Source organism: Mustela nivalis, assembly GCF_964662115.1.
Source record: "Mustela nivalis genome assembly, chromosome: 18".
Taxonomy (NCBI): domain Eukaryota; kingdom Metazoa; phylum Chordata; class Mammalia; order Carnivora; family Mustelidae; genus Mustela; species Mustela nivalis.
This window is the reverse complement of record NC_139037.1, coordinates 45,293,271-45,311,395: the sequence shown is the minus strand read 5'-3', so window position 1 is coordinate 45,311,395 and position 18,125 is coordinate 45,293,271. Positions and strand designations below refer to the sequence as shown.

At 57.9% G+C, this 18,125-nt stretch overlaps 2 protein-coding genes across 2 annotated transcripts; one reads left to right on the top strand and one right to left on the bottom strand.

Moving 5' to 3' along the window:
• Positions 1 to 1,009: 1,009 nt before the first annotated feature.
• On the top strand, positions 1,010 to 3,346 carry TTC9B (tetratricopeptide repeat domain 9B). Its single transcript, XM_082709248.1, has 3 exons — positions 1,010 to 1,486; positions 2,024 to 2,206; positions 3,127 to 3,346. The coding sequence occupies exons 1-3, from the start codon at positions 1,072 to 1,074 to the stop codon at positions 3,234 to 3,236; spliced, it is 708 nt and encodes a 235-aa protein (XP_082565374.1). The 5' UTR covers positions 1,010 to 1,071; the 3' UTR covers positions 3,237 to 3,346.
• A 173-nt stretch (positions 3,347 to 3,519) lies between these two features.
• On the bottom strand, positions 3,520 to 17,981 carry MAP3K10 (mitogen-activated protein kinase kinase kinase 10). The gene is made up of 10 exons (XM_082709209.1): positions 16,998 to 17,981; positions 13,062 to 13,242; positions 10,028 to 10,176; positions 9,402 to 9,577; positions 8,538 to 8,784; positions 6,808 to 6,924; positions 6,100 to 6,271; positions 5,872 to 5,984; positions 4,816 to 5,466; positions 3,520 to 4,123 (listed from the first exon to the last, which is right to left on the bottom strand). The coding sequence occupies exons 1-10, from the start codon at positions 17,677 to 17,679 to the stop codon at positions 3,801 to 3,803; spliced, it is 2,811 nt and encodes a 936-aa protein (XP_082565335.1). The 5' UTR covers positions 17,680 to 17,981; the 3' UTR covers positions 3,520 to 3,800.
• Between the last annotated feature and the right edge of the window lie 144 nt (positions 17,982 to 18,125).

The window sequence follows — 18,125 nt, the reverse complement described above, 5'->3', positions numbered from 1 at the left end:
CCCTACAACTACTCTGAAGTAAATTCACTTGGTATCCCCAGGTCACACAAAAGGAAGGCAGGGGGGAAGCCGAGCTCCCACCACCAAGTAAGCAGCTAAGGAAGGTTGAAGATCAACTATCTCATTCACCCTGTTTTTCTCCTAAAAGCTTCTCATGTGATTCCTTTTCTATATACTCTTGTATTATTGTGCTACTCACTGTGGGCCATCTCTTGTCTGCTTTTCCTACCCAGGCAGTGAGCTTGGGGAGGGCAAGAAGCAGGTCTCTTTTGTTCATTGATTTATTGCCTTCTCCAGGAAGCCTTCACTCACCACCTCAGTCTAAGGCAGTCACCTCACATCCCGTTGTGCCTCCCCCATGCATCCCACCCTGGCCACTTTGTCAGAGCTTCCCAGGCTAGACCATTGGGGCTGTCACTCTCTGGTCAGTGGTCTGTCTCCCGGCTGGACTAGGGGCTGAGGCTCTCTCAGTCCCTGCTCTTTCCCACCATCACCCAGACCAGAGCCGGGCACAGAAGAAATATCAGTGAATATTTGTTTGCTGTATAGATAAACAAATGAGTTTCCAGGTTGCTATCATTGTCCTATGGTACTGATGAGGATATAGAGTTTCAGGTAATTTGGGTGATTTGCCCAAGTACTATCACTAATGAGAAATTATAATAAGCAGGGAATTGAATCTGGACAGCACAAGCCCCATAACCTGTGTTCTTATCTAAATCCCTGAAATGCCTAGGGTCTGAAAACCGGCTTTCCACTAGGTTGATATCTTCCGTCTTTTTCCCGTAGACTTGTTTTCCTTCCAGAAAGCTGTGGGAGTTTTGGGCAGGGGGGAGGAGAACAGGCAGGAGGGTGGGAGTAAGGGGAGTGGGAAGAAGGGAGAGGCCGGTTGGAGAACTAAGGCTGGGGCTGATTTGGAGGATAGAAAGGGAAAGTCCTGAGGGGTTTCTCTAGACCCATAGGGGGCAGGCGGAGTCGGCTGCCGGAGGTGCGGGGGCGGAGAAAGGGTGGGGACCGGCCCCGCGGGGGGCGATGCGGTAGCTGCAGCGGCGGCCGCAGGAGTTTCCCACAATGCAGCGCGGCGCGCTGTCCCCGGTGCTGATGCTCAGCGCTGCCCCGGAGCCTCCACCGCGCCCGCCTCCCGCCCTCTCCCCGCCGGGCCCGGGCCCCCGCCATGGCTCGGCTCGTCCCAGCCCTGCCCCCGAGCCGTCGGGGGCCCTGGGCGCGGCACTCGACAGCAGCCTGCGGGCCGCCGTGGCGTTCAAGGCGGAGGGCCAGCGCTGCTACCGAGAGAAGAAGTTCCGGGAAGCCATCGGCAAGTATCACCGGGCACTGCTGCAGCTGAAGGCGGCTCAGGGGGCCCGCCCTGGAGGCCTGCCCGCCCCTGCCCCCGGGCCCTCCAGCAGCCCGGGGCCAGCCCGCCTCAGCGAGGAGCAGCGGCGCCTGGTGGAGAATACGGAGGTGGAATGTTATGACTCTCTCACGGGTATGGGGCCGTCGTGGGGCGCAGAGGGTGCATACGGAGAGGGTTGGGGAGTGAGGGGCAATCGTGAAGCCTTGGGCGGGGGGCTGGAGGCTGGAAGGGCCCAGATCTGGGGTCTGTGAAGGGAGACCCCAGAGCTTATCAAGGAGAGGGGTTGGGGGTGTAGGGGAACACAGGGATAGAAGAGCTGAGGTGCAAGAAATGGGCTTTGAACTGTTACCTGCGAACCTCAGGTGAGAAAATTTTACCCGGGATTAGCGATTCAACGCCCCATCCCTCACCTGAGATCGCCTTTAGTCCTCTCCCCTGCAGAAACTTCCCAGTTAATCGCCCGTGAGCGCTTGTCTGTGTTTTCGCGCCCTCTAGCGGCCGCGCAGATTGACTCTATCCTGATTGGTCAGAAGATCGGCGGCCCCGGTGGCCTGAGCAATCCCTAACCCAGGGCTCAGTCACCGGAAAGGGCTGGGGGGCTCCTAGCAGTCAGGTGAGGTCTGGGGGTGCCGCCAGGCTCTGCGAGCACCGGCCCCGGTGTCCCCGCAGCCTGCCTGCTGCAGTCGGAGCTGGTGAACTATGAACGGGTGCGCGAGTACTGTCTCAAGGTCCTGGAGAAGCAGCAGGGCAACTTCAAGGCCACCTACCGCGCCGGCATTGCCTTCTACCACCTGGGCGACTATGCACGCGCACTGCGCTACCTGCAGGAGGCCCGCAGCCGGGAGCCCACAGGTGAGGGCCGGACCAAGCAGGGAAAGGGGCTAGAGCAGAGAAAACAAGGAAACACGAGGATCAGGGCAGAGCTGTTTCAAGGAAGGGCTCTGCCTCCTCCCCAGGATCTACCTCTCCATCCACCTACTCCTTACACTCTGGCACTCAACCGCCATTCATTCACCTCTCTCCTCCCCCCACCATGTTCCCCTGACATTCACCCAACCACCTCCCATCTATTCATTGACTCATCTATACCTCCCACTCACCTACTCAGCCACTCCCTACTCAGTCACCCCTATCTCCACCCACCCCCCATTCTCATTCATCCACTCACTAACCCATTCACACACCCACCTAATCATTACCCTCTTCACCCACTCGCTGCTGGTGGAGCACTTGCTGGGAGGCAGACCCCAGGGTGGACAAGGCTAAGAAATTCACAGGGGTGGGGTCGGGTGGGGGAGGCTTGGCAGAGCTGGAGGCTTGTTGCTTGCTCTCTAAGACATCATAGTTGGGGGGAGGTGTTGGGGACAGGGGACAGACACAGCATCAGTCTTGTGTTGAGAGCCAGCGACAAGGGAGCAGAACAGGTATAGGTCCCAGCCAGGGCTGTGAGAGCAGAGGCAGCATCAGTTTTCCTGGTGAGAGGTTTAGAGGGAACAGACATCTCGAAGATGTTCTTGGGAGGGTGGGCAGAAGTATGACAGCAGCGTCTGAGCAGAGGCATTCTGGCGGAGGGCACAGCAAAAGCTAAAGTGTGGAGGTGTGAAAGGCCCCTGTTCCGCTTGTTGTGGCTGGGGCTTCTGGAGGACTCTGGCAAGAGCGGCTGTGGGGGGAGCTGCTGTAGGCTGGGCATGGTGAAGTGTGAGTGGCCACGGTGTGGATGCCACCGACTGTCCCTGGACACACAGGTAACGCCGTACCCACCTCCTCCACAGACACCAATGTCCTCCGCTACATCCAGCTGACTCAGCTGAAGATGAACCGTTGCAGCCTCCAGCGGGAAGACAGTGGGGCCGGGGCCGGGACTCGGGACGTCGTTGGCTAAGGCCAACCAAGGGGGGGGGGTTGCTTTCCCTCCCCCCACACCCACCTCACCGGGTAACTTCCCCTGACTCATGTGTTTGCTGGTAAAGCACTTGTCACTGGTGACCGTAACCTCTTTGTGTGGTGTTCTTGTGGGGCACAGGGACAGACTGCCTGGGCTTCCCCCTCTGGATCTCGGAAACCCAGAGGCTCAGGGAGGAAGTGTGGGATGGGGGGAGGGGGTGCCCCCCTGGGGATGACCCAGGATCAGGGCCTGGGCTGGGGAAAGACACAGCCAAGAGCAGTAGGGGGCAGGGGTTACCTTTAATGCTGCATTTTGTGCCGAATCCCTATGATGCCCTGTCCCTGAGTATCCCTGCCCGCCCTCCCCCCAACTGCAGGGTGGGCACAGGGCCCCACCCTCTGGGGTACAAAGGAATAAATTAAGTGACCCCCACCCCCCTTCCCCAATAAATAGAGCGAGTATCCTGCCCAGGGCCTCCCCCCGCCTTGTGGCACAGCAGGCCGGGGCGGGGCCTGGGGTGCTACATTCATGGCTGCCCAGGCGGGCGGTGGAGGGTGGGCGTCAGCGAGAGCCATGGGCCCCGCACAGGGGCACGGTGCTGTCCTGGCTCTGCCCCTCCATGTCCATGTCAAGCAGCGTGGGCTGCATGCCAGGGAGTCCGGGGCTCTCTGGGGTGTCCGGCCTGCTGGGAGGCGAGATGCCAAGTGTCCGGCCAAAGGAGACCAGTTTCCAGGGGTCCAGGCGGGGGCGACTGGCAGCCGGCCGGGGTCTTGGGGCGAAGGTCAGGGTGGTAGGGCGGCCAGGGAACTCAGGGGGCCGGCGGTGGGTCGGGAACAAGGTCTGGGGGTCGGGCAGGCGAGGGAAGTCCAGGGGGTCTCGAGGGCCTGGTAAGAGAGGATCAGATGAGGTCAGTGGGGTGGGCCAGAAGGTGGCACTGAAAAGCCAGGACCTTTACAGGAGAAGTGGAATTTCTGACTTTTTTGGGAAATACCCGCTGATGTTTGGCCTGCTCTCCAGCTGGGGCAAGACCTTGGCCTCGGCCCCCAGCACCCCTAAGTGCTCACTCATCTGGGGGCGACTCTGAGCATCTTCCTTAAGCTGTCACAGCCTGTTCCCCTGTCACCACTCTAGATAAAGCGCTCCCCTCCAATCCCTCTCTGAAGTGCGGGGTGTGGGCACACAGCCCAGCAGAGAGACCTGAGGCACAGTACTGCCTCCGAGGGGCAGGACAGCAGCTCCCTCCCTGCCCAGTGTCTGGTAGTAGGTATAGCCCATGCCTATGCATTCCTACACAAGTCGTTGGCCTTGTTCATAAATGCACAGGGAACAGCGTCAGGCACAAGAGACTCCCCATAGCTGTTGCTGTCGCCACTAATGTCACCCGCCTGGCTCCTGGAGCCAGTTCCATTTGCCACTTCTCCAGCATCCCGGGGGCTCAACCACCCAGCAGTGAGGACTGTGGGGACACAGACCCTGGCATTGAGGGGGTCGCCGCTGGACTGGGACCTTGGACCTTGGGGGTGGGTTGGGGAGGGGAGTGGCTTTCTGCACCCTGGCTGCCGGGCATCTCACTCACCAGGGCGGGGAGCCGCGGGCTCAGGCGCCCCCCGCTGCCCCAGCGCCCCGTCCGACGGCGTCCGCCGGTGCCCGCGGCTCACTGCGCGCGCGGCAGTGACGTGGGTGGGCGTGAGCGACTGGCGGGGGTCTTTCTTGAAGCTCTCCAGCTCCAGGTCCACTAGGGGGTTGGTGCTGGGCGGGGAGGGCGGCGGGGAGGGCGCGGCCGGCGCGGCCTCGTCACTGTCGGAGCGCAGCAGCGAACGCGTGGAGTTGCAGTCAGACACGGACGACAGCGACACCAGGGTGGCCGAGGGCGCCAGGCCCGGGCCGGAGGCCGCGTCGTCGCGGCGGCCGGGCGAGCGCCCGGGTGGGCTGAGGCCCCGCGGGAAGCGGCCGGCGCGGGGGAAGAGGCCGTCCAGCCAGCGCCGCTGCTCCTCACAGTCCGCCGCGCGCGCCTCGGCCACGTCTGCGCCCAGACCCACGGCGCCCAGCAGCGTGGCGCAGCCCAGCAGGGCCAGCTCGCAGCGCCGCCGGCCGCCGTGGCCCGGCCGGGAGAGTGGCGCGGGCGCCCCCGGGGAGGGCTCGGCAGGCAGGGGCACGGTGAGGTAGGACGGGGTGGTGTAGGGGGAGGGGGGCACGCTGTTGCCTCCGTCCGCCTCGGCGAACTCCTCTGCAACCGGGAGAGGGCCCGTCACTCGCCTCCCGGGTCTGGCCACCGCCCCCCACCCGACCCCGCTGTCCCACGGTGCCCGGGGGACTCGATGGCAAGGGGACAGCCCCAAAAGACCCTCCGGGCAGCGCGGCCACCAAGTTCCACCAAACATGGTTCTGGACTCTTTCCCACCCCAGAGCCCCATGCTGCAGGGAATGAGCCTGCGACCAGCAGCTGCTCCCGGACCTTTCCAGGAACGTTGCCGACCCACGGGTCCAGTGCCCCGGCTTCCTCCCGGTAAGCCCCCAAACCCGCAAGCCCGCAAGACCCCAAGCCTGAGGAGCGGTCACCTCTTCCTCTTGGGTTATGTTTCTCTCCGGATGCCCCTCCCTCTCCATTTTAAAGGCACCCTCACACTCTTACCCATCTCATTGAGGCTGGCGAAGCCTGGGGCGATCGGTGTATGTTTGGGGGATTTGCCCAGGTTGGGGGCGCTTGATGACCACTGTTTGCTTCCTTCCCCCAGGGCCTTCAGCCTGCAGGGAGCACCAGAGATGGGGGGAGGGGGTTACAGTGCAGGCCTGCTGGCTGTGCAGGAGAGGGCCTGGGGGCCAGGGGCGGGGCCAGCGGTGGGCTGCCAGCGGCAAGTACCTCTCCTCCCCTCCAGCCCTCTCCTTCTGCAGGGTGGAGCTGGGTCCCCAGGTCCGGCCCTTCTTCTTGCCTCCAACCAGTTCTTCCTTCTTTGGGGGCCCGCTGCGGCCCCATGTCCCACTGCCACCACCGCTGCTGCCACTGCTGCTGCCACCACCATCCACAGGAGTCACTGGGTCAAGAGAAGCTGCTGGGTCACGGGGTCTTGGACAGTCTCTGCCCACTGTGCTCCCCGCCTCACTCTCGGATCCACCCTCCACCAGCAAGTCCAAGGGACCTTGGATTCTAACTCCAAGCATGATCCTTCCCTTGCTTGTTTCCACCTACCTCCACCCCCCGCCTTGGCCCTTGCTGGTCCCTCTGGCAGGGATATTCTTCCTTCGGATCCTGGCCCTCCTCTCTCCTTCTCACCCCGCAGGTCCCTGCTCAAACCCCAGTTCCTTACACGGGCCTTCCTGATGTAAAACAGCCATTTTGCTCTTTAATTCCCTTCCCTGCTCTCCTTTACAGCACTTACCGCTATAGGAAATTGTCCTCCTAACTGACTTGTTGGTTTGTTTATTCTGTCTCTCCAATGAGAATCAGGGAGGGGACCCTGCCTGTCTTGTCCCTGTTGTTCCTGTTCCTCCGGCTGAGTGCATTCTCTGCAGATGTGTGCAGAGAAAGTTTGTTGATGACAGATGGGTCAGGGCCTGGGGAGATACTCACGGCGAATGGCCCTCAGCCGGGGAATGATGCTGGGGCTTGCTGGGGGGCTGGCCCCGTCGGATCCTTTCCGCTTGTCCAGGGTTGGAGAAGCCTGGACTGTGATCTTATGCTCGAAGCCTGCAAAAAGAGAGACTTTCCTGAGCAAGCCGCTCCATGGGTAGCCAAAGAGAAGGTCTCTTCATAGGATAGAAGGAGTGCTGGAATGGGAACCCCACTGTTTTGCATTCCCAAACTGCCCAAGTTACCTGGAGGCCAAGGATGGGGGGAGGGTGCCCACTTTTGGGACTCCTGCACCTCTGGGGTAAAGGGCAGGCTTCTAACCATGACGAGTCCACCAGAGACCTCTGGCACATGCCGGATGTTGAGAGGAAGGATCCTAACTGAGTCCCTAATTAACTAAGGATTGACTATGGATCTAGGCCTAATTGTCCAACGTGGTGGCCATTATCCACATGTGGCCACGGAGCACTTGCCTTGTGGGATGGCCGCTGAGGAACTGGAGAGTTTACACTTCATCTGTGTGGTTGCAGTGGATTTAAACTTAAACTTAGAAATGGATACTCAGTTTGGTTATTGAAAACCTTGAAGTACATTTGGAACAACTTGGGTATGTGAATCACGTGTGTGTGTGTGTGTGTGTGAGTCTACTTTCCCAACTGCAAATTTCATGAAATCCAAACACAGATCAAGTATTTTTTGATGCAAATTTAGTGCCTGGACCAAGTGAGATGCACTGTAACTTGTATGCTGGGTTTCAAAAATTGAGTATGAAAAAAGAAGGTAAAATCCCTAACAATGTTTCTTATGTTGGTTACATGGGACACCATAACATTTTGGATCTATATATGGGGCTAAATAAAATATATTGTTAAATTCAATGCCACCTATTTTTTTTTCCAGCTTTTAAGGCGGCCAGGAGGAGATTTAAAACTCAGCTGTGTGGTTTGCATTAAGTTTTGTTGGCCAGTGCTGTTCTGAACACTGCACTATGGCTTCTAATATCCCAGAGAGAGTCTAGCAACTTTACAGGGCTTACGGAGGTGAACACTGTAAGGGTCCCTAGGAAGCAGCCTTTGGGAAAACAAGAGCCCAAACCTGAACTTGAAATTGATTAAGCCATGTGAAACAAACGGGCTGAAGGTTAGCAATTTCACATGGTTTAATACCACTTTATCAGAAATGCAGGGGAAGGAGGGGTGTGTTATGCGATGCCAGGGGGACCCAGGGGGATGCAAGCGGCAACATCCGCTCCCATTGTGGGAGATGCCATGGATAAATGATGTTTCTCAACAAATTTCTGGCAAGCCAGAAAAAGCAGGAGACTGAAAGATAATTTAAAAATAATAATAATAAAATAAAATAAAAAAAATTTTAAAAACCCACAAAATTAAAACAAACAAGCAAAACAGGTGGGAGAGGAAACAACAAAGAGAAGTAGAGGAATGAACAACTCGAAGGTCATAATAGAGGTTACTCTTGGTGGAGGTGGGGGTGGCTGGGGGTTGGTGTTCGGAGGGGGTGTGAGGGCACTCGGGGTGGCTGGAGGTTCTCTCTGCCTTCATGGGGCGGGGGCCTATATGTGCTCCCGAAGCTGTACTGTTTTTCTGGTCTTTTTCCACATGCGTGATATAGTTAGCAAGAAAAAAAAGTTTACAAACTAAAAGGAAGAGGGAAGGCCCTTGTTAGGCCTGCTCCTGGCAGCCTCCGGGGCGCGGGGCGGGGGGCGGTACCGGAGGGCAGGCTGATGTGGCTGCCACCTTCCCGCAGCTTGAGGAGGCGGCTGCGCTTGAAGTTGCCCTTGCGTTTGCGGACCCGCGGCTTCTCCTGGCTCAGCTGGCACATGAGCAGGTGCAGCTCCCGCTCCACGATGTCCATCTCGCGCTCTGCCAGCTCCTGCTCCCGCCGCCGCAGCTGCTCCTCCTGGAAGCGCTGCTCCTGAGCGGCGCGCAGCAGCTCCTCCTCCCGACTCCGGAGCTCCTGGGGAGGAGACGGGTAGCTGGGGACGAAGAGGCATACCTATCTGCCCCCTAGCCCCATACCCACCTCTCTCGGTATCCACCTCTCCTGCATCCCACCCCCCCAGGATGCACCCACGGTTGCTGTGGTCAGGGCGCAGCACAAGCATGACCAGTGATGGGGCAACTCACTCTTTACCAGCCCTGTCAGGAGGTGAGACTGTTTTAGCACAAAGAAAAGGGTGGCTTTATTTTTTCCCCCTTTGATTTTTAATTTTTTGGCTCCTCAATTTGGAAAACTTCAAACATCCAAAAAAGGCAGAGTAGTGCACCAATGTACTGTTCACCCCTGGAGGTCAGCCACTGTTCATACTTTGCAAAGCTGCCTTCATGCCACGTCTCCCTTGCCTCCCCCGTCCCTCCCATTCTGGCTGTTAGGTTTCAGAACCCCATAGATCAGGCAATATCACTTGTAAGAATGTCAGTGCCTGGTGCCTTTTCTTATTATGCAAAGAAGCCCCCCCCCCCCAGCTCTGGATGGGCCCAAAAACTGCAGCTCAGGGAGGGGCCTCTGCCACACTGAAGGCCCCGGAATGCAGCCTCTCACCTCATCCCCCCCACTCTGTCCCCTGCCTTCACCTTCTCTTTGGTCCGGAGGTCATCGAACATGTGCTGAATTTCCAGCTTCCAGTCTTCCTGCAGTGAGTGGAAGGACTCCAGTGGCATCTGGAACAGGGCTGACTGTTCGATGACTTCAAGCCGCTTCAAGATGCTCCCAAAATCTGGCCGCCCGTGGGGGTCTGGGTCCCAGCATTCTGGGGTGGGGGTGGGGAGGACAGCAGTGGGAGGGGAAATGTCAATGGTCGTGCTCTGGGGCATCACCTTGCTCCGTGGAAGGCAGGACTTCGGGGAACCAACAACTTCCACGGAGCCGAGGGGAAGGAAGGCAGAGCCAAATTCCTGGCAACATTTCACTCAGTGAAACTCTGGGAGAGAAACCTGGGGACCCGCTCCCTCATGTGTGGCAGAATCAAGGATCAGGGAGGAATCCCGGGGCCAGTGAATGCTAACAGCTGCCCTGAGGAGCCGTGGGCCTGGCCAGAACAAGAGTGTGGGGGCCATGGAGGCAGTCTGTGGTCTGATGGTTGTGTCCCCTTCTCCCTCATTCCTGGGCCCACTGGGATGGATGGGTGTGAAGGAGTGAGGGCTGGCCCGAGGGCCCCTGCCACCCGAGCTGAGCCTATCTCCACAGGGCCCTGGCTCACCCTCCAGGAGGCGGGCAAAGGGCTCGGGGCACGTGGAGGGGATGGGCAGCGTCAGCTTGTTCATAGCCACGCCATATGCCACGGCCAAGGCGTCGATTTCACGGTAGGGGACCTCACCCGTCAGCAGCTCCCAGAGCAGCACCCCGAAGCTGCAGGTGGGGAAGAGGGAGGGGTGATGCTGCAGCCCACCCCAATCCTCACCTACACCCCAGCCCTGCCTCTGGTCCCCTGGGGGGCCTCCCTCACCCTAGCAACCCCCAGTGAGGCCACGAGAACGTGATTGACCTCTGCTGGCCTGATCTCAAATAGATGTTGTGGGGTTGGCTCTCTCTTACGTCTTGCCCTTGCTCTCTCTCCCCTCACCCCTATCTGAAAACCTTCAGTGTGTCCCCTGTGCCCATGGGGCAAAGGCACTTTTCTTAGCCCTGACTTCTGATGACCCCTGTAGCCCCTGCCTCCAAGTGCTCTTGCGCCTGTACCAACCCCAGCATCAGCTGCAGTCACGTCGAACAAGTTGAACCAGCCCTGTTCTTCCTACCCTCTGGCTTCGCACATGCTGTTCCCTTTGTTGAGGACATCCTTCCCTTTGCGTAACTGTCCTTTAAGTCAGAATTCAGGTACCCTCTCTACCAGGAAGCTTCCTTGATTCCATAGCCTCCAAAGCTAGGTTAGAGGCCCCTCCTCTATGTTCCCACAAGACCCCTCAGCACTTACCTCTAAAAACAAGTTAACACTATTTAACATGTATAAAGCACTTACTCCAGGCCAGCACCGTGCTAGGCGCTCTCAGTAATCCTCACAACAGCCCTGTAAGGCAGAAGGTATGGGTATGACCCCCGTTTTATCTGGCGAGCAGGCGCAGGCTCAGAGAGGCTAAGTTGTCTGCCTAAAGGTCACACAGCCAGTAAGTGGATAGGTCTCAGGCCTGCTTGAGGCCCATGGCAGTGTCCTTAATGGATATGCAACATCGGGGCGTGCACCCCTCTGCTGGTCCCCTGCGGGTCCACCTGCTCTGGGAAACTGACCTCCCTCAGGAGCCTAATGACCATCTCATGCAGCGCCCGGCATGCGGAAGGTCCCCGGGCTCCCCCACATCCACACGTGCGTTCACTCCACACAGAAACACATCCGCTCTGCACCAGACATTGTTCTAGGCCCCAGAGCAAGAGGGACACCACATCTCCTCTCCTCCAGCTGGCAGCCTCCCTTCTGATGGCCAGCACTAGGACTCTGAGTGGGGCGTATCCTGTCTGAAATAATTTTCCATCCTCCTTTGTAGCTAAGGGAGCCCCCGGGGTGATAGCCCCAGACGGTGGGATGGAGGAGGCTATGTCCACTGCAGCTAACTTCTGGGAAGTGTCCTTAGAGAGAAGGGGTGTCTTTTCCGCTTTTGGCCTTTTTACTGGCTGTAATGTGGTCCTAAAAGCTGGAGCCCAAGCAGCCACTTTGGATGTTGGATGATGAAGCGAGCTTGGGAAGAGAGGCCACGCGAGGTGGAGGAAAATAGCAGTGGTGTGAACCCCGCACCTCCCCCACATCACTAGAAACCCGTTGGGATGTTTGGACAGTCATGACAACCAGGGAGCGTGATGACGTCTGGGGGCCAGGAACCATGGATGCCTGGTATCCTGAAAAGTACGGGTGGGACCACACAAGAAAGAATGACCTTGCCTGATGTCAATGACACCCCTGTTGAGGAACCCCCTGATCTAGGATCCCGAATTCCTGTTGCCGGGGGCCCCACAGAGGCCCTGGGCTTTACATACAAGCAGAAGCTTCCGTTTGTTGCATTTGGGGTTTTCTGCTCAGAGATCTGGCTCTGTTAAATGTTCGGTACCACAGATGAATGTTTCAACATAAAGCCACTGAGAGCCTTCTCCTAAGGGCTGCACTGCTCTCATGGAGACCTCCTGTCTGATTTGTCTGCCCCAAAGCCATGACTTTGCCACTTGGTCCATCTGGAGCCTCAGCTGGGGACTGACCTGGGTTGGGCTCCCTCCCAGGAGGAGGTCTGGGGTTGAAGAGGTCCAGCTGCCACCAACCAGCCTCGCTGGTAAGGGCAACAGCCTCCTCACTGGCACCCGCCCCCACTACTCCTGTCCCCCACAATCCTGTCCTCATCCTCCAGCCTAGGGAGCCTTGCAACACTCAGCCAAACCATGCCATTCACTAAGGCCACTCTTGGCTTTCGCCCACACTTAGAATAAAGCTCAGTGCCTGGTCCCTCGTCCCGCTCTCTCCTCTGTCATTTCCTACCACCTCTCTCCTTGCCTGCTCTGCTCCAGCTGCGTGGGCCTGGTAGTTGTATCTGGAATGGACCAAGCTTGTTCTCATGCTGGGGTCTCCTTTGTGGGCCCTGTCCCCATGGCCTGGGAAGCTTCTTCCCCCAAACTGCACAGGGTTGGCTCCCTCGTGTCTGCCTGCACTCAGTTCAAGTCTCGCTTCCTAGCAAAGCCTTCCCCAAAGTCATCCTCCGGCTTTTCGATCTGCCACCTGGCTCTTAATACTGTCTGCTGCTTTGTCCTGGGGGATTAGCTCGCTATCTTTTGAAATTATTTTAGGACTTTTTAAACTCAAAACCAGCTGTTTTCCCAGCTTTTTTGTGTTTATTTACTTATTTACTATCCCCACGGGCAGGAAATGTGTCTACTTTTATTTCCTGTCATATCCCTAGCACCCAGAGTAGACAGATAGACAGACGGCTGGGTGGATGGGTGGATGGATGGATGCCTCTAAAGGCCTCAGTTTCCTGCTGACAAGTGGGGTGGCATGCTAGATGGTGACTGAGGGCCCTGGTACTGACACCTTATCTCTAGATCTTTGGAATTTTCCACTAGAATCCGAGTCCTCAGCTGCCACCTGACCACACAGAGCAGACACCCGCTTTGGTGTCTGCCGGCCTGACCTTGCCAGCGGGCCCCTTGGCCAGGCCCGGATCCTTGCTTCAGTGGGAGACCGCCCCTCCCACTCTGTCACCCCTCCCCGTGCCCCTGCTCCCCTATTGCCAGGACTCCCCCACCGTCCCCATCAGCACCTCCAGACATCACTGCTTTTGGAGAAGAGGGAGAGACGGATAACCTCTGGAGCCATCCAGGCGTAAGTCCCCGCAGCGCTCATTTTGGTGGTCTTGTGCCACTCGCGGGCGAGGCCAAAGTCTGTGATCTTGAGCACCGTGTCTGCGAGGTTGTGGTTCTCGATGGCCTCCAGGATAAGGACTGGGGGGTGGGGAGGAAGAAAGGTGGGTCACCCCACAGCTTCTGGGCTACAGACCCAAGTATCCTGGCCCCTGCCTCAACTGGAGTCCCCGACTTGTTCTCTCCCCCACCTCAAGCTCTCCATCCCCCTCCCCACAGTGGCTCCTTTCCTGGTCTGGAATATCGTGGACCCTTCCCTGCAGTCCAATCCCTGCCCCAGGCTCCCATGAAGGCAGAGGGGGCTTCTCCTGGGCCCACTACCCTCCTCACTTCAACCTGGGCTCTGGGGAGCTCATTGCAAGGTCTGTAGCCAATGCCTTGGTTCTCCTTGGTCTAGGCCTTGAATTCCCAGCCAGCCCAGAGGTGGGAACTATAGGCCATGAGCAGAAGGGACGAATGTGGTTCTTTGTTACCCCCTGTGGCAAACTGCATGGGGGGTGCAATTCTACTCCCTTCTGCAGCATCACAGTCCTGGCCATGTGATTGTGCCTTCCTCTCCCCCGGGAAAGAGGCAGAGTATATTTCCCCCTCCTTGACTTCCGGGTTGTTGGCCACATGACTTGTTTTGGTCAACAGGATGAGAATGCCAGGTCCTAGCCTAGGCCTTGAGAGGCCTCACCCGTCTGCCTGCCCTCTCAGCTTCTGCCATCACCACGAGACCATGCCTGCTGGTCCAGAGTGCATGGGAGCTACTTGGAGTCAAGGCTCTCCGGCTGAGCCCAGCCTACAGCTTACCCTCTGGCAGGCGTGCACATGTGTGAGCAGCAATAAATGACATCAAGTTTTAAGACATGGAGTCTTGGGGGTGGCTTGTTTCATAGCATTAGGGTGACAGAATTGGACAGATATATCCCCCAAGCATATTGAGTGGTTCCAACTTGCTGCCTGGGATGGTTCCTAACGATGATTATAATCATGGCTGGTGTTTATCAGCAGTCCATTATATGGCACGCACTGTGCTAAGCCCTTCATATGAATTAACTAGAAAGCAGCCCATTTTATTGACTAGGCTCAGAGAGATGAAGTCTCCTGACCAAGATCATACAGCTAGAAAACTGTGCAGCAAAGACCTGATCGAGATCTGTCCCGAGAGCCCAATATCTTAACTGCTATGATGTTCTACCAGCTTCTACCAAGGAGAGTCTCCAAAGCGTACAGGGCCCTGCCTAGGTTTGAATCCCGCTCTGCCACTCACTGGCATATCCTTGTTATAATGTATTCTTCTTAATGCTAAAATTTCTCCTCTGTTAAATGGAGACAACAGTAATATTTACTCTAGAGGGTTGTAGGAAGGATTTAGGGCCTGAAGCAACAGTACATCCTTACAAAATCCTGGCTATTGTTATTAGTGTGCGATGTCACCATAATTGGTCCTTTGTCCTCCACCTGGATCTTTGATCCTTTCTGGCTACATCTCCCGTCATCAAAGACCAGAGGCCTCCCTTGACTCTCTGGCATGTGACTCTATCCCTCTCTTCTTGGTCCCCACCTCTCCTGTTTGTGGGGTGACCCTGTGACAGAGGGAACACTCTCCCATCTGCGTCACCCCTGTGTAGAAACTCTCTAATGGCTTCCATGGCATTGACTAAAATACCCCAAATCCTCATCATGGCCCCCGGGGTCATCCTGATCTGGGCCCTGCCTACAATTCTGACCTCATCTCCTAACTCTGCCTCATTCCTCTTCTTCCAACCCCTCTGGTCTCCTTGCTGTTTTCTCCAACAAGGCATGTTCATTCCCACCTTGGGACCTTGGGTCGTCTTTGCTCAGGCCTCCACTCCAGGACTGCCTCCCCTGCTCATCTGACTCCAAGAGCTCCTTCTGCCTCATCTGTGATCTACTTTACTTCCTTCAGAGCCCCTGATACTCTCTGGAAACTGTCATCTGTCTCTCTACCTACCCATTTAAATAACCATCATCTACTTCTATTTACTGGCCCCTAACTTCCATATGGGGAAATCTTGCCTGATTCACTTCTGTAATCCCAGAGCTTACGACAGGGCCCATATACTTAATTCTGCTTATGAATTACTGGTTGAATGAACCAGTGTATGTGTGGCACCAGGAGAGGGGCTCCTTTGGGAAAGAGGAATGGAGGAAGCTGGGCTGTGAAGCCCCATGACCGACTGTCCCAGCCACAGACCTGTCCCACTGACTGAGCCTACAGAGCCCCAACAATCCTATGTCTGGCAGCAATGGCTGCAGGAAACCTGGCGGCACGGGTGTGTGTCCTTACACTCCACCTTTAGGCTGTTGAATCAGCAGGGGTGAGGAAGGGCCAAGAAGAGCACGGTCAGTCTTCAAGAGGACACGCTGCCCATCCTGCCTCCACTTGCCCAGCAAATCAGAGCATCAGGGAAGGCAGGAGCCATCTGTGTGTCTCTTGCTCCATTCCCCAGCCCTGGCACAGTGCTTGGCACCCCTCGAGCTCCTGGCAGCTCTGTTAGTGCCCAAATGCGAGGTCTAGAAGGTAAGGAACACACATCCTTCTGCTGCGGGGCTTTGCTGTTGCAGGGTGGGGGGGGGAGGGCAGAGCGACAAAATTATAAAAAACAAACAAACAAAAACAAAAAACCCCGCGAAATGGATTCAAACAAATGTCAAGGCGCAGAATTGGCAGAAATCAGAAGTAGATGAGATGCGGGGATCCAAAGGTGAGGGCAAAGGGGAACCCACCACATTTCAGGTGAGGGCAGGGCACACTCTGGCCTCATTCACTGCTGAGCCCTTTCCTTAGCGTATGACTTGGCCCAGCAAACACCAGATGAGAAAAGAAAGAATGAATCCATCAGTGTGGAAGGAAAGGGAGTGAGGTGGGGCAGAGGAAGGATGGGAGGTGCCAGGAAGGTAGGCTTTCCCCTGCTGTATACTTAGGACCCCCAGCAGGGTGTGGCTCGGGAAGTACTGAGGAATGAATGAAATCTTTAGTTTGTGAGGACCACAAGAGTGGAAACCACCGGGAATAGGTGCTCCGTTAACATGTGCTAACATTATGAGAAGCTCCTGGACCTAAGTGGGGGTCCTGGGGAGCCTTCCCTTCTGCCTGGCCCCAGTTCCCATTCAACCAACCAAGCAACTTCTGAGAGCCTGGGATAAGCCAGGAAGCCTGGAAGATTTTACATAAGGCACATCCCGCTTCCTCCTCCCTCACCTCCACTTGGCCTCCGCTAGCTGGGGCAGAGGCCTGGGAGGACTCCAGGAAATGGTTCTCAAGTGGGGGCGGCTTTATCCTCCCCCCACCCCCAGGGGACATTTGGCAATGTCTGGAGACAAGTTTCGGTTATCATAACTGGGGATGGGGAATGCTCAGGGCATCTGGTGGGCAGAGGCCCATGAGTCTGCTAAAGAGACCCCGACACACAGGGCAGCCTGCTCCGATCCTCTCGCCCCAGAGGTAAATAGTGCCAAGGCTAAGAAACCCTGACTCCAGGCTAGGCTCTTTCTATTCCCACCCGGTGGACTCTGGCATCGGGGCTGGACAGCGAATGCCATGAGGGCGGCCACTGCATCGGTGCTGTTTGATGCCAGGAGGGCAGTGCCGGTCACATTTACTGAGCAACTGTGACTCTGTAGTCTGGGGTACAGGTGGCCCCTTGACCTTTCTGAGCCTCCTTTTCCTCCCTTAATGGGCGAGGCCTGCCTCACTTGGCCGGGAAGGTATACTGCTGCCTCTTCTCACCCTAGGCAGTGTCTTCTGGTGTCCCCATTTCCCACCACCTACACTTGACCTCACAAGATTCTGTAGAAGCAAGTTTTGGGGGGAGGACACCACTTACTGTTGATGGACTTGAGGTCCCGGTGGATGATGGGCACAGGGGCATCATTGTGTAGGTAGTTCATGCCCCGGGCCACCTGCACAGCCCAGTTGACCAGCACGTGAGGGGGCACCCGGCGGCCTGCCAGCACCCTGCTCAGTGCGCCCCCCCTGGCATACTCCATCACCAGGCAGAGGTGTGGGGGGCTGAGGCAGGCACCTCGAAGGGCAATGATGTTGGGGTGCTTCAGGGCTCCGAAGAGCCGGGCCTCCTGGCGCACCTGCTCTGCTGTCACTGCCGGGTCCCGCTCAGGGTCCAGCCGGGCGGCCTTGACAGCCACCTCCTCGCCGCGCCACAGGGCCCGGTAGACCTTGCCAAAGCCCCCTACACCGATGATCTCCTCTAGCTGCAGCTCGTGGAAAGGGATCTCCTGGGGCAGCTGGAGGCCCGCGGGCGCGGCGGGGGCGCCGGGGGCTACGTAGTTGCTGGGGAAAACGCCCACACGGCCGCTGGGTAGCTGCCCGGTCCACCAGCCCTCGTCGCCCGACACCGCACAGTCCTGGGAAAGCACCTGGACGCGGTCGCCCCTCCGCAGGGTCAGCTCCTCATCGCCCGCCGCCTCGTAGTCGAACACCGCGGTCCAGACGGGCCCCGTGGGGGTCGTGCCCCACTCCTTGGCCGTCCCCCCCTCCTCCTCCTCCATGGGGGAGGGGCCGGGGGCTGCGGGAGGCCGCTTCACACTGGCTGCCCGCGGGATGCAGAGGGGGGGCCCCGGTGGCCAGGATGGGGGGCAGTCCCTGTGGGTTTTAGGGGGCTCCTGGTGGCCATGGCCGGGGGCGGGGGAGGGCCTCCGCAGGAGCAACAAAAAGCCTCCTTAAAAGGGCAGGGTCGTCCCCTCTGATTTAGCTGCCCAAGCGGGGCGGGGTGCGGGAAGGGCGGCGGGTTCACCTGTTCCCCCGAAATGTCAGGGCGCTAAGAGGGCCTGGCCGCGCGGCTCCCGAATTCCTGCCGGGGCCCGCCGGTGGTGGACGAGGGTGAGGGAAGCAGGCAGCCCCCTTCCCCGCGCCTCTCACCCCGCGCAGCTCCACCGGCGGCCCCCGGCTCCGCATCCCGGGCCACGACTGCCGGGCGGGGTGGGGGTGGCTGGGC

Coding starts and splice junctions, on each gene's coding strand:
- MAP3K10 (XM_082709209.1), bottom strand. CDS start 17,679: ATGGAGGAGGAGGAGGGGGGGACGGCCAAGGAGTGGGGCACGACCCCC. Junction 13,243..16,997: donor GGACCTCAAGTCCATCAACA/GTAAGTGGTGTC, acceptor CCCACCCCCCAG/TCCTTATCCTGGAGGCCATC. Junction 4,124..4,815: donor GCCCGCGGCTCCCCGCCCTG/GTGAGTGAGATG, acceptor CTCTCTTACCAG/GCCCTCGAGACCCCCTGGAC.
- TTC9B (XM_082709248.1), top strand. CDS start 1,072: ATGCAGCGCGGCGCGCTGTCCCCGGTGCTGATGCTCAGCGCTGCCCCG. Junction 1,487..2,023: donor ATGTTATGACTCTCTCACGG/GTATGGGGCCGT, acceptor GTGTCCCCGCAG/CCTGCCTGCTGCAGTCGGAG. Junction 2,207..3,126: donor CCGCAGCCGGGAGCCCACAG/GTGAGGGCCGGA, acceptor CCTCCTCCACAG/ACACCAATGTCCTCCGCTAC.